This window comes from Cricetulus griseus, chromosome 9 (assembly GCF_003668045.3).
Source record: "Cricetulus griseus strain 17A/GY chromosome 9, alternate assembly CriGri-PICRH-1.0, whole genome shotgun sequence".
NCBI lineage: Eukaryota > Metazoa > Chordata > Mammalia > Rodentia > Cricetidae > Cricetulus > Cricetulus griseus.
In genome coordinates this window covers 26,339,853-26,355,017 of record NC_048602.1, presented here as the reverse complement: position 1 = coordinate 26,355,017, position 15,165 = coordinate 26,339,853, and the positions used below count along the sequence as shown (strand labels likewise).

The window sequence follows — 15,165 nt, the reverse complement described above, 5'->3', positions numbered from 1 at the left end:
TGCTTTCCTGCATATATCTAACCACCTTGGGTTGAAGTTTTCCTCCCATTGCTTTGTAGGCCTGGATTTGTAGATAGATATTATTTAAAACTGGTTTTGTCATGGAGTATATTGTTTTCTCTATCTATGGTAATTGAAAGTTTTTCTGGATATGGTAGTCTGGGTTGGCATACATGCTCTCTTTGAGTCTGCATAATGTGAGTCCAGGACCTTCTAGCTTTCAGAGTCTCCACTGAGAATTTGGGTGTTATGTGTTACTTGAATTTTTTCCTTTGCAACTCTTAATATTCTTTCTTAATTCTGTATATTTTCTGTCTTGATTATTATGGGGTTGGAGGAAATTTTTTGGTCCAGTGTATTTGGTGTTCATAACATTCTTTTATCTTCATAAGAATTTCCTTGTTTAGGTTGGGAAAGATTTCTTCTATGATGTTGTTGAATATGTTTTCTGTGCTTTTGAGTTGGTATTCTTCTCCTTTTTCTCTCCCTATTATTCTTAGGTTTGGTCTTTGTGTTTCTCTCCTGCCAGTTTCAATGTACTTTCTTTTTTAGTTATCTTATTATGTGGGGACATTCTTTTCTGGTCTTGTTTATGTGATGTCTTAAATCCCTCCTGTATCTGAATTGGCATCTGTTCTGGCAATGCCCACTTATGGGAAAATGGATTATTTTGTTTATAACTCTTGTTTCAATGTATTTTTGATGAGAAGTCTTGGCAGGTGGTTAAAGCAAATGATCACAGTAAAGAGCAGAAAGAAAATTATGTCTACCCTTGCTTTGTTGCCCCCAATATCTTTCTCTTTCTTCATGCTTTCCTGGACTCCCATGTGTAGTGACTGTTGCTGCCCACAATGTGATTCATTATTGGTTAACCATCCAGACAATATTTGAGTGATGTGCCCATGGGTGATATGATCCAATGATTCATTAAAATCTCTTCCAAGGTTATTATAGGTTGCACACCTTTAGTGTATTTAAATCACCTTCTCTCTCTGTTGTTCTTTAATTTTTACACTTTATATACCCCAACAAAATCTTTCTGGCAATACAAAAATTAAGATGTGGTGTCATTCTATTTTTCAAGTAAATGATTATAATGAGTGTAGGGAGACATTGTAGCCCCACCTCCTAGTAGCCCCTACAGGTGTGCCTGGCCACGCCCGTGAGGGTGTGGTCAGGGGAGGTCGAAGATGACTCGGAGAGAATTCTTCTTTTTTCCCTTCTTGTTTTTTATTAGTTCAAGTTAGGGAACAAGCTTCTTTCACATGTAAGTCCCTTCTCCCTCTCCCTCCCCTCACCCCCATCTCTCCTCCCCCACCCCAACCTACCCCACCCCATCCACCCACCACTCCCCAGGCAGGGTAGGGCCCTCAATGGGGGCTCTGCAAAGTCCACCAAATCTTCCTGTGCTGGTCCTGGGCCCTTCCCCATGTGTCCAGGGCCAGAGTGTAACCCTTCACGTGGGATGGGCTCTCAAAGTCCCTTCTTACACCAGGGAAAAATACTAATCCACTACCAGGGGCTTCCTGGAGTGCAGAGGCCTCCTAATTGACATCCATGTTCAGGGGTCTGGATCAGTCTTGTACTGGCCTCCCAGACAGCATCTGGGGTCTATGTGTGGGGAGAGAATTCTTAAGAGGCGACGAAGATGGGGATGCCCCTTCTCTCTGGCCACGCTAGCTTGCGGCCTCTGGGCACATTCTGGCTTGTGTTTGGGCTGGTGTTTATCTGAATAAAGAAATCTTAGCCTTACGGACTATGGATCATCTTTGTGCACACGTAGCACGCAATAAATGAGTATACATAAAACACATGGTTTCCATTTCCCTTACATGCCTAAACATCCTATTATAAACAAAAGACAAATTATCCCATAAACCCACATGTGATCATATCTAAACAACTTATTATAGATTGGTAGAGTATACAAAAGCAAGGTATTTTCTTAGCCAGTTCCTTAACTAGCAGGCTGCATTTTGCAGTTCCAAAGAAAGGATGAGTTACTTTATTTCTTATATTAAAAGATAATCTTGGAAGAAAAATTTAAAGAATCACAAATCTGAACTTTTATATATGAAAACCACTCATTCATCTCTAGTTTAAATCCTCAAGATGCATACCTATACACCCTGTTCTTCAACAGATTTTTACATCAGGAAGCTGATGGCAGAAATATGAACAAGGAATTGAACAACCTATTTGATCCTCAACCCATCCTTATAAGAAAGGCACATTAGCTAATAATACCTGAGCTACTTTGTTCTTGTTCCATCGAATCAATGAGTCCCTCACTTAGCTGTGTGCCTTTCTAAACTTGGACTATTTCTCCAGGTTTTTCACCTCAAAGCTATTAACAATTACATTTTAACCTAAACTTAAGTGATATTTATAGTTTAATTTTAGCTATGATGCATACTGAAAACCACGAACACATCTCTCAACATTAAGATTAAAAAAAAAAAAACTTGGATAACCTAGTGATTGGGTCACAATTGTTTTCTGAATCATTAACCTAAGCCACAGTCTATATGTCTCCTCAAGAGAAAAGGACCCTGTGACATTTCCTTAGTTTTATTTTATAGCTTCTTTAGTACCTGCTGTATCACAGGCAGGGGAAAACCATATATTGCTTTTACCTATATTAGCTTTTCCATTAAGTTTTGCTTCCTGGTTGACCACTATCCTGAAATTTTATTGCCACCTGATGATTCTGTGACATGGCCAACAGCAAAATGTCACATAAATACTGGTTTGAGTTTTCCTAGTAAAACTATCTGCTATTTGTAGAAAAGTGAAGACTATCAGGCAGACCTCACTTTCATTTTTTATAATCAACTCCTTCTTTCTCCTTTCACACAGTGCCATATGGATCATGGTTTGAGCACACTCGTGGCTGGCTGTCCATGAGAGGAAGTGAAAACTTCCTGCTGCTGAGTTATGAAGGCATGAAAAAGGTAACTGCCATTCTTACAGCAACCACACAGCCTCTTACCAGCTCACTCCATGCAGCACCCCACATTCCTCCGTATCCCCATTCCACATTCTTTGTTAGGGTTAGGCTCATGGAGAGCTAAAAGTGAGATTATGCCCTATGTCCTCTTTTGACCTGCATCTGACATTTCCTAGCCAGCCTACTTGTCCACCACCATTTTTCATACACTACTCCTTCCTTAGTTATGGTAGAATAGCTCACACGTGTACTACAGATTTTCTTACGTCATTTTTTATTTGAATTAGAATCAAGATTGTTTTACATGACAATCCCAGTTCCCTTCTCCCTCCTGTCTTAACCTACCACCCTCAACTAAAACACTATCTATCACATATCCTTTCTTCTATTCTTCCCCTGACTCAAACTTTCTGCTCCCTCATGACCTCTGCATCCTTCCTCTTCTTCCCTTCTCATTCTCGTAGCTCCCTCCCCCCTCTTCTCGTGCTCCCAATTTGCTCAGGGGATCTTGACCCTTTCCCCTTCTCCAGGGGACCATGTGTGTCTCTCTTAGGGTCTTCCTTGTTTACTAGCTTCTCTGGCAGTGTGAATTGTAGGCTGGTAATCCTTTACTCTATGTCTAAAATCCACATACGAGTGAGTACATACAATTCCTGTCTTTTTGTGCCTGGGCTACTTTGCTCAGAATGGTTTCATCTAGTTCTATACATTTTCCTGCAAATTTCAAGATTCCATTGTTTTTTTTTCCCACGGAGTAGTACTCCTTTGTGTAAATGTACCACATTTTCTCTATCCATTCTTGAGTTGAGGGGCATCTAGGTTGTGTGCTGCTATGAACATGGTTGAACAGATGTCCTTGTTGTATGAATGTGCTTGTTTTGGGTATATGCCTAAGAGTGGAATTGCTGGATCTTGTGGTAGACTCATTCCCATTTACTTGAGGAGTCACCACACTGATTTCCAAAGTGGCTGTACAAGTTGGCACTCCCACTGGTGGTGGAGAAGTGTTCCTTTTTCTCCAATCCTCTCCAGCATAAACTGTCATTGGTGTTTTTTGATTTTGACCATTCTGACAGGAGTAAGATGGTATTTCAGAGTTGTTTTGATTTGCATTTCCCTGATGGCTAAGGATGCTGAACACTTTCTTATGTGTCTTTCAGCCATTTTAGATTCCTCTATTGAGAATTGTCTATTTAGTTCTGTACCCCACTTTTTAATTGGATTGTTTGGTGTTTTGGTGACTAGCTTTTTGAGATCTTTGTATATTTTGGAGATCAGCCCTCTGTCAGATGTGGGGTTGGTGAATATCTTTTCCCAGTCTGTGGGCTGCAGTTTTGTCTTGCTGACTGTGTCCTTTGCCTTACAGAAGCTTCTCAGTTTCAGGAAATAGACTTTGGTTTCTGATAATTGTGCATTCTTTGTTTTTGTTTTTATTTTTCTTATTATACTTTTAGTATTTAAAACAATTTTCGAAATTTAATCTTATTATGCTTGTATTATTTCCCTCCCATGATTCTTTCCACATCTTATCCCCCTCCTTACCCACCTACCTATAAATTCTTTCTCAACAAACATAAATACAAACTAATAAAAATAACCCTGCCCAAAATAGTAAAACACTGAAACAGACAAAGTTAAGACACGGAACTGTAACCAAGTAAAACGACACAGGCGGGAGGGAGCTAGGAGAATGAGAAGGGGAGAAGAGGAAGGGTGAGGAGGACATGAGGGAGCAGAAAGGTTGAGTCAGGGGAAGAGTAGAAGAAAACAAGAAAGGAGATATCATAATAGAGGGAGACATTTTAGGTTTACAGAGAAATCAAGCACTAGGGAAATGTCTGTAGATCTACAAAGATGACACCAGCTAACAATCTAAGCAACAGAGGAGAGGCTACTTTAAATACCCTCCCCTGATAATGAGACTGATGACTGACTTATATGCCACCCATTAGCCCTCATCCAGCAGCTGGTGGAAGTAGAAGCAGACACCCACAACTAATCACTGAACTGAACTGGAATCCAGATGCAGAGAAAGATGAGTGAAGAGCAAAGGGGTCCAGACCAGGCTGGTGAAACCCATATAAACAGCTGACCTGAACATTGGTTAACTCTTGGTCCCCAGACTGATAGCTGGGATACCAGCATGGGACTGATCCAGACCCCAGGAACATGGATTTCATTGAGGAACCTCGGAAATCTACGGGACCTCCTGTAGTAGTTCAGTACTTATCCCTAGCATAGGTGTGGACTTTGGGAGCCCATTCCACATAGAGGAATACTCCCTGAGCCAAGACGCCGGTGGTGGGCCTAGACCCAATCCCACAGGATATGATAGACTCTGATGACCCCCTTTGGAAGGCCTCACCCTCTCTGGGGAGCAGAAAGGATATGTGATAGGTAGGGTTTTAGTTGGGTGTGTGGTAGGGGAGGATGGGAGGGAGAGGGAACTGGGATTGACATGTAAAATAATCTTGTTTATAATTCAAATAAAAAACAGTAAAACAAGAAAAAAACAAAACAAACAACAAACAAAAAAACGACTCAGGCACACAAAATTGTGGAGTGTATTATATGTTGGACAAATAACCCTGACCATAAAGACTTCCCTGGAATTGTTGATATATCCAGGGTAACTGCATTGGAGAAAACTGATTTTTCCTCTCCCAGATGGTGTAATGACAGTTCAGATGTTAGTCTTTATCCTAATGGCTGTATTTTCATTCATTCATTTTAAAAATTATAGCAAAATAAGATAAAATATGATGAAACAATATTATCACCTCAAAGTTAGACAAGACAAACCTTCAGAAACATAACAGCACAAGAAATGGCACAAGTAGAGAACCACATGTTCACACATTCAAGAAGCCCATAAAACACTAAGCTGCAAGTCCTAATTTATAAGCAGAGAAGTGGTACAGGCTGGCGTGGCACTGTGCAGACTGCTCCAGACTGTGGGTTCATACTAGCTTTTCTCATGGAGATGTGGAGGACCTTGTTTCTTTGGTTTCATTCCTCCTCTCTCACCCTTATACTTTTTCTTTTTCTAAAGAGTTTTCTGTACTCTAAAGGGAAGGATTTGATGGGGACACACCATTAAGGACTGGTGGTTCAAAAGTATCTCACTGTGTGTACTGTCTTCTTGTGAGTCTCTATATTTGTTCCCAGATGCTTTGGGAGAAAACTTCTCTGATGATGGCTGAATAAGCACTAATCTGAGTTTAGCAGAATATCATTAGGACCACATTGTCACTAATTTTTGAGGCCAGTATTATTTGGCTTTAATCGAGGTTCCCAGTCTATCTAGTCTCTGGTCACCAAGGCAGTGTCAAGTATGTGTTCCATCTTGGGGAGTGAGCCTTAAGTAAAATCAGTTATTGGTTGGTTACTCCAGTGAGTTTCGTTCCTAGTATATCTTGCATGAACTACACCATTGTAGAGCAAAGGATTTGTGGCTGGCTTCATGTTTACATTTCTCTTTTGATAGTGTGCAGAGTACCTTCCTTTAACAAAGGGGCTAAAAGTAGGGGTGAAGGCTGGATTCAGGCACAAGCTCATCATCTCCATTTGAAAGAGTATGCAGGTGTTGTATTTAACAATGGGGCCTTGCTGTCAGTTTCTGTAGAACAACCTGTAGTCTTAGCAACAACCTGTGTTGTTTAGAGCTTCTCATGTGATACATTTGGCCAACATCTCAATTAGCTGTTCCCAATCTCAATACTGGAAATATACTTTGGTGACAGGAGATGGCCATTTGGGACACCATCTCCCCCATTAAGTTATATTACTTAGATTGCCTTTACATGTGTGCATGTGTGTATATACACGTATATAAGAAATTTCTTCTATATTAGGTTGTATGTATGTTCCCTCAAATAGTCCCCTTAACTATCTCTCTCCATATATGCTCCCTCAATCTCTCTTATTTCCACCTCCTTATTTGATCTTCCTATTCCAGCCCTTGCCAATCCTTCAATAACTTTTCCTCTGCATTAGGTTTTTAATTATTGTGAGCTGAGGGGACATTTTTCCCTATCCAGTCTATTTGGTGGTTTTTAGATTCTTCAAGAGATTTATTTATTTCTTGAATGTTTTTTTTTGTTTGTTTTTCTTCTATTTCTTTAAGGGATTTTCCCATTTCCTCTTTAAGGGTCTCTATCAACTTCATGAAGTAGTTTTTATGGTCCATCTCTTCTTCTTCCTCTGTGTTGAGCTTTTCAGGTCTTGCGGGTGTGGAGTCCCTAGATTCTGGTGGCGTCACATGGGTGTTTCTGTTGTTGAGTGTGTTCTTATTCTGTCTTTTTCCCATCTCTTCTTCCAGTGGGTGCAGATGGGGCCTCTCTATCTCTTTTTGTCACCCAGTGGCATACATTGGCCAAAACTTCAGTATCTGCAACTCTGGATGGTCTGGCCTCTCCTCGTATTCTCCTCACTCAAACAGAGGGTGGAGGGCAGAGGACAGAGGGGAGGGCAAGAGTGAAGTATTTCCAGACTCAGGGAGAGGTCCTTCCTATCTGGGCGGGTCCACTCTATGCCAGGAGTAGGCCCAGAAAGAACCAAGGAGGGGATGATGGCAAAAGTTGGGGCAGGGGCAGAGCCCACACTTACCTCAAACAGAGGGTGGAGGGTGGAGGGTGGAGGGGAACTATTTGGTGTTCTGTATGCTGCTTTTACTTTGATTGGCATCTCCTCCTTTAGGTTAGGACATTTTTATCCTTGTTGAAAATATTTTCTGTGCCATAGACCTGTGTTTTACTTCTTCTTTCTCTATTCCTCTTATTAGGCTTGGGGTTTTCATAGTGTCCCAGTAATCGTGAATGTTTTTGACAGGATTTTTTTGGATTTCACATTTTATTTGACAAATGTATATATTTCTTCTATGTTGTCTTAAATGCCTGTGATTCTGTTGTCAATCGTTTATATTCAGTTCATAAACATGAGATTTGTGCTTCCATTTCTAGTTCCTAAAATTTTCCTTAGTGGATTTCCTCCAGTTTGCATTTTTTTTTATTAAGTGAGGCTACTTAATAAATTTTTCAGGTAAAATGCTTTTCTGGATATAGAAAGATGACACTTATGAATAGAAATGGGATAGAGGGCATAATAAGGTCCACAACAGGGAAGAGTGCAGAGTTTCCCACAGGTTTCACTTAGTAACCTGTGAATGGAACCACGACTGATGACGTACAACAGCATAAGGTTTGATGTAAATCTGCTGATGAGATTGAGGATTGGACTCTCAAGAATGGCAAGAGAGCTGAAGATCTGCAGTTAGCCTACTCTACCTGCTTTCCTAGCTAGAGCGGCCTGTGGGTTCTTAGGGAGTGTCTTCTGGAATTCAGGACTAGGACAAAGCAATGAGCAAGGAAAAGGAACTTTGGAGGTTAAAATCTATGTGAGCCACCTTAGACAGAGGAATTTGGGGGAGGCAGGCGACAGCAGATGTTTCATACAGAACCATAAAGGAAACCAGAAGTCCAGATTTGGGTGAGCAAATTGAGAGGCAAAGAACTGCATTTAGCCTCCCTGCTTCCATGCCCGGATTTACCTTTGGATTCCCAAGGAATGCTTTCTCATTTCATGGTGCAATTACTTTCTTCATGTCCCTTTTTCGTCATCCATCTATAGTTCCCATCTCTACATCTGTTCTCTCAGATGTTTCTTTTTCTTACCCACATATTTGTTTCTTCTTCATTTAGGACCCAAGGAGAACAATAGAGAAGATCTGTGACTTCCTAGGAAAGAAATTAGAGCCAGATGAGCTGGATATGGTCCTCAAGTACAGCTCCTTCCAAGCCATGAAAGAAAATAAAATGTCGAATTTTAGTCTCATCACAGACGATATTGCTCCTAATGGTTTACTCCTCATGCGAAAAGGTAAAGAAATTTTCTGCTTTCAAAATATGTCAGAACATTTGGATGGCTTTTTGTTCCAAGGAGACTCTAAGAAAGAGTTGGGAATGTTTCATAATTCATTGCATATCAAATCATAGTTTCTCAAAGACCTTATTGGGGAAATTTTCCATGGTGATCTTGTGGGCTTCAAGAACTCTGAAAAAAAAAGATTTGTTCTGGGAGAGAACTTAAGGAATGTAGAGGGTCATGTCCAATATTTTCAATGATAAACAAAATGGTAGACATATTGCAATGAGGCTTTGTAAGATTCCCTGTATCTTAGACCTCAACTGAAGAGAAAATGTTTAATGCATGGGACTAAAGATATATTTGGGATGATAACCACAGAAAACACTTCCTTTTACAGCTGGAAAAGATGAACATGTCAAAGATTGCTGACCTACACTATAAAGACTAAGTGAAATTTTCACCAGTGTTAGAATACGATGGTGTTGGCCAACCTAAATTTGTGTTGCTTCAGGCTCAGGGCTATTCTCTTTTTTTTTCTGAATTGTCTCTCCTGGAATGGGAATATCTATCTTATCTATCTGTGCTCCCTCTCTGTTCTGGGAACAGACCGTGGTTGTGATTTCATAACTGTAATATTGAGAAATTATGTTACCAGAATGAAGAATACACACCTGGAGTATTACCTGAACTTAATTAGTGAATACATGTTGGTATAGGACTCGGGGTTGAAGAAGAAATGAATCAGATGTCGTGTCTTTTTGGATGAATAAAGAAGTTGGGCATAGAGGCAGGATGTGGAGAGATATGGATTTAATTTTCTTCTCTCAATCATTTACATGTTTCAGGCTTAACTTTCACTCCTTCTCCACCATATTAGGCCATAGGATGTAAAGACATGAAGAGTATAAATTGAAGTAAGTAATTTAAAGCTGTCAGCCAGTTACATTTAATACAATACTATTGATATCCACATGAGGAAGTTTGGACTCAAATTTGTGCACACATACATGTCACCTCAAGAATATGTTCATTTGTACACTAAGGACTGAGGCCTCTGGAAGAATCCACTTCTGTTGACAGATAACCTCGTTTGTGCCAGACTCTGTGGAGACAGAGTTATCTGCACTAGATCTGATGGTCTCACTATGAAGAGCAGTTGCCCATTATTGGATAGCTTGTAAGGAATCAGAAATTGGCAGGAGTAAAAAAGTATGGGTTCATAAAAGGCTGTAATGAAATGCTAAAATGAGTGAAGTGACTTGTTTAATAGGAAATATATGGAAAGTAAGAAGCAAAAGTTTTATCAGAGACATACAGAGGCAGATGCAGCAGAATTTAGGTCATGGATCCATGAGGGCAACTCTCATTATTTTCCAGCTAGATTCTTCCAGGATGAGACCACAATGGGATTTTAGTTTAATCTCTTTCAAAACACAGTATTTTTCATGTACCATATATGACAGGAAGATATATATATATATATATATATATATATATATATATATATATATATATTAGATATTAGATATGTCAAAAAAGTTGATCTGATTACATAAGTCATGTATGATTTAATTATCATAGTGATTATTATATGTGACATCCATTTCTTTTACATTTGAAGTAACTTATATTTTAGAGGATTATTTTCATTGTACTAAAACTCATAAGTCACGAGTCTCACTGGAAACCAGGTTATTGAAGGGAGAGGCCAACTTCATTACCCACCCAACCCTGATTCATGACTTCCTGATAGAGGATGCTGATATGGATATGCTGTGAAACACTTTTGAAAAAATAAAATGCTTGAGGATACTTTTAGTCCTTTCCAATCTTACATGATTGATTCCTTCTTTTCAGTATTGAAGGTATGAGAAGATCAACGTTTCATTCATTTCTTACCATTACATATTTAATTCCCTACATCATAATGCATGAAAAGCTGTGTTATGTGTTATGCAGAACTTAGCTGGGAGGCATTCTCTAGCTCTATTTTCCTTGTGTTTTAGTTACTTTCCTCAGGAAACAAGAAAAAATACCTTGTCTTGCCTCTCAAGAGTTACTTTTTATCTGGGAGTTGGTCATCTGGCTAGTAGGATGAATATGGTTTCAAGATTCATGTAATAATTTTCCACAAACAATTTTGATCATCACAATTACATATTTAGATACTGCAGAAAATGCAGACCAGAGAGATTGTCATCCCAATTCAGCTAATATTTAGTTGACAGAAATTTTATGATGACATTGTCACAATCAAGACGTGATAGGAAATTACTTCCCACAAACTTCAAATGTAGTGAACCTCATTAGTTCATGGTGCTGTTTCCTAGACAGAATGTTTGCGATATTAAGCATTTATACTCTTTCCCTGAGAAGACACTAATCTGAGACACAGAGGGAAGAAGACCTAGGTAGAAGTCCACTGTCTTAAGACCAAAAAAGAAAAGCCAGAGAAGGTCTGCACAACAAACTTTTGCGGGAACTAATGCCTCCCAAACTATGAGGAAGTTCCTTCCTTACAAAAGTTAAGTCACCATAAATTGGGTGTTTTTCTGTCCCTTGGCATACCAGAATTTGAGGAGATTTTATAAAGAAGGAATGGAGAGAAATACATGCTTGTATACTGCACAGGATTTTGACATAGTTGGAATTAGAACTTCATGTGTGGACCTGTAAAGACATGTTTCTGTCACAAGGACTGATGTAATTCAGTGGGCAGCCATATTGAATTTGCTGAGATTCTGTTGGCTTGGCTTCCAGTCTGTCTTGTCAGGATCCAGGCATGCTGTGAGAAACATTACCAAAATTTATTCTCATAACGAAGATAATAATAAAGCTGACTGTAGCAATGTATATTATAGTTTCTCAACAGATGACAATGATATAGTCATATCAATTGATGGTATTTTATTTGAATATGCTGTATCAATACTTACCATTTAATTATGAATACTTTATATTTTCTTTTATAACACCACTAGGGATTTGAAGTTAACTTAGATGATACAAAAGAAATGTAATGTGATAAGGAAAAGCATGACTTCTATTGTCAGTCTTTTTGGCTTCAAATCCACATCTGTCACTATCATTTTGTGTAACATCTTAAGGACTAATTTTCCTCATCAGCCAAGTGGGCAAAATGTTAGTTACTTCTTCACTCATTCACGAATGCTTTCAACAATTCCGTATTGTTTATGTGCTGTATTTCTGTTATGATTTGGTAATGAAGCCTTTGGTGTTATTTGAAACATTTTACTTTTTAAATTTATTAGATACATATTTCAGGTTTCTATACAAAAAGGAAATGTGCAAAAGTTTCATACCTATGATAGAAAATAATCATGGATCGGGGTTTCAGAGTTCTAGATGGAAGGAAGACAGGAAGAACAGATCACAGTGTCTTTAATAAGGGAAGAAAAATACAAGAAGTGACTGTATGGGTAACATCAACATTCTAGGGTAAAGAAACACACAGTTCAATGTGAGCAGTTAAACGATTTGACATCGCTATTGTCAAAACTAAAGAAATGCTAGATGGAGTGATGAGAACCAATGTATGATAAAAGGTATTGTAAAAAATATAACATGGATCTTCATGCATCACCAAAGACCATATTGACTGAAACAGATATATTTCCATGTTCTCAGCTGGCAGTAAATGTGCCTCCTGAATCTGATGGAAGGATCATATGAGTAGCCTAAATCTCACAACAGTGTGTATCTCCAGCTTCAAGGTATCTGATACCTCAGACCATCAGTGGAACCTGTATTCATGTGCACATATACACACCTAATTTAAATTAATGATAAGAGATTTTTCTTAATAGTTCTTTGCAAAACTTTTATGAGTAAAGACTAAAATGTAAAAAGAACAATCTGCTTGGATAATTGATACGAGAAACTCTGCTGGGTTGCATAGTGTGATGGTATCATATGTAAGGGGATGCAGGAGTCATCTGGACACATGAAAAGGTGAAGCCAGTTTTGATGCATAGTTGTATAGTTGATATGCTGGGGTAGAAGAAGGTAAGACATTATTTCCTCACAGGAAAGAGTCAGTTTGCATATTATTTCTAGGCATAAGATATTTTCTCCAGGAAGTCACTGGCAGTTCCACTATCAACTGTGTGGTCCTTGTTAAGCAGATGCTAAGAACATGTTAAGGAAGGGTTGAGATCAGTTTAAGATCAACATTAACCCATCTATGGTTATTTTCTAGGCACAACTGGGGACTGGAAGAATCACCTTACAGTAGCCCAAGCTGAAGCCTTCAATAAAGTATTCCAGGAAAAAATGGCCGGTTTTCCTCCAGGGCTTTTCCCATGGGAATGACTTCTTAAGACTTATGTATATAAACATTCAGGCTTACTTTCCTGCACTTGTAGATGTGAATGATGGCACATGGTCATAGAATAAATCCTGTTACTGAATTGTGGAGTTTTCTTTTATTTTTTTTAAAGATATTAATAGTAGCATTAGAAGTAGTGGTAGTAGTATGGAGCAATGGCAGTTCTAATGTGTGTATGTGCATGTGTGTGTATCTCTGTGTGTGTATGTCTTTGTGTGTGTATGTGTGTTTGTGTGTGTGTGTACATTTCTTCATGGGCCAGAAGAGTTCATTGGTTTCCATGGAGTTGCAGGTACATGTTTTGTAATGCTCCTGATTTGTGTTCAAGGAACTAAACTCAGATTCTCTACAAGGGTACTACAGTGCTCTAGAACTCTGAATTATCTCTCCAGCCCTGAAACCTAGAGTTTTGAGTTATAAAATAGTTGCTTATTTTAATACTGGTTTGGTATACTATCAGCTAACACTAATAGGCTTCATGGAATTTTAGCTTAAAAACATTCCTTGTAAGGACTGGCCCAGGATGATGTTGTGGAATTTGGGGAGCCCACGTGGAGGGCCCTACCTTCCATGGGGAGCAGAGGGGAGGGGGAGAGGGGACTAGTGGGGTGTTGGGGGACAGGAGAGAGAGGGAGAAGGGATTGACATGTGAAAAATAATTTTGTGAAAATTAAATAAATAAAAAACAGTCCTTGTAATATTTTAAATGTAAAAAGCAGTATGAGAAACTAAGTAATTTTTATTCTGTCACATTTGGGCAAAAGAAAGAAAGAAATTGTACTTAATTTATTGACCTTGAAACCATATTCAAATAACCTATGGTGTCAGACATTTATAATCTAACAATTCTGCTCAGAATTTTATACTTTTATTTCATGTTTTATTCTTTTTTGGTAAATTTCAGAGAGTGTATAAAATAATGGGCTTCAAACTGAAACTTCATTGCATAATACACATCATTGTAATTTAGTCAACTTTGCTTCTCTACTGCCTAGTCCTGTCCCTTTGCTTCTGTTAATAATTTTTTCTCCCACAAAGTCCTGGTCTGTTTGAATGTTATAGAGATGCACTTATATTTAAATCTGGATTTTCAGAATGGAGAAAGAATGCAATATGCTCTTTCTTTTTATGGTCAAGCAGGAATGTTTTTTCTGATTGATATGATGGAGAATACAGTTAGTACCATCTGGAAGAGTCCAGAGCAGGAAGAGAAAGTATTACATTGAACATGGCCCTCAGAAGATGTCAGGCAATGATGTAGGGGGCAAGAGAGGAGGACCAACAAAGAGAGAGCCTAGATAGATAGATAAATAAATAGACATAGGGAGAGAGAGGGTGTCCAAGAAGACCAAGAGAACCAAGAGGGTGCATCGTCAAACTGGCAAGGTATTATAGGAACCAGAAGCTGGGGAAGGGATCCCTGTGATCTGCAGAAGTTTAGGGTAGACCTGGGTGAGAAGAGCTGAAATTAACCAGCATACAGACCCCTATTCAGACTCAGTAGCAGGTACTTGTCCATGGAGCTTGGAGAACAGTATGCACTTTGGTATGGTAATAGGCCCCACAGTTAGCCATTTTCCCTGAGTTTCTTTGGGGCCTGGCAATACAGACTATTTGTTGATGAAAGGGCCAATGCAATCTATTCTGTGACTCCTTCACATCTAAAATTGAAATATTGTCTGGATTTGGGAATTTTGTAATGCTACAAAAAGGTTAGGTGGAAGGAAAGGAGTGTAGACTTCCCAGTAACTATCTGACCACTTGGTACTAGCAAAATGCAGGGAGCTTTAGAGCAGTCTGAAAATTGTGGTTAAAAACAAGGCTCGGGCCAGTTAGAAATTCCATTGGCAGCATCCAGTTTACATTACTTTTTACATATCTAGGGCTGACTTCGATTTGGAGCAGTTTACAATCTTTACATGATTAAAAAACTGATGGAGAGAAAAGGATGAAAGAAAGGCTATAATGTTTAGGAGCTTACTGGAAAATATTTTCCTTGTCT

At 38.9% G+C, this 15,165-nt stretch overlaps 1 protein-coding gene across 2 annotated transcripts in view; it reads left to right on the top strand.

Annotated features, from left to right (window-relative positions):
* Positions 1 to 13,147, top strand: part of LOC100753164 (bile salt sulfotransferase 1-like) — a 29,416-nt gene extending 16,269 nt beyond the window's left edge. The window contains exons 4-6 of one of the 2 annotated variants that reach the window (XM_027431295.2): positions 2,860 to 2,954; positions 8,650 to 8,827; positions 13,035 to 13,147. In XM_027431295.2, the coding sequence (XP_027287096.2) occupies positions 2,860 to 2,954; positions 8,650 to 8,827; positions 13,035 to 13,147 (386 nt within the window). The remainder of the gene's footprint in view (positions 1 to 2,859; positions 2,955 to 8,649; positions 8,828 to 13,034) is intronic. The other variant, XM_035449548.1, reaches the window with a different exon arrangement.
* The last annotated feature ends 2,018 nt before the right edge of the window (positions 13,148 to 15,165 follow it).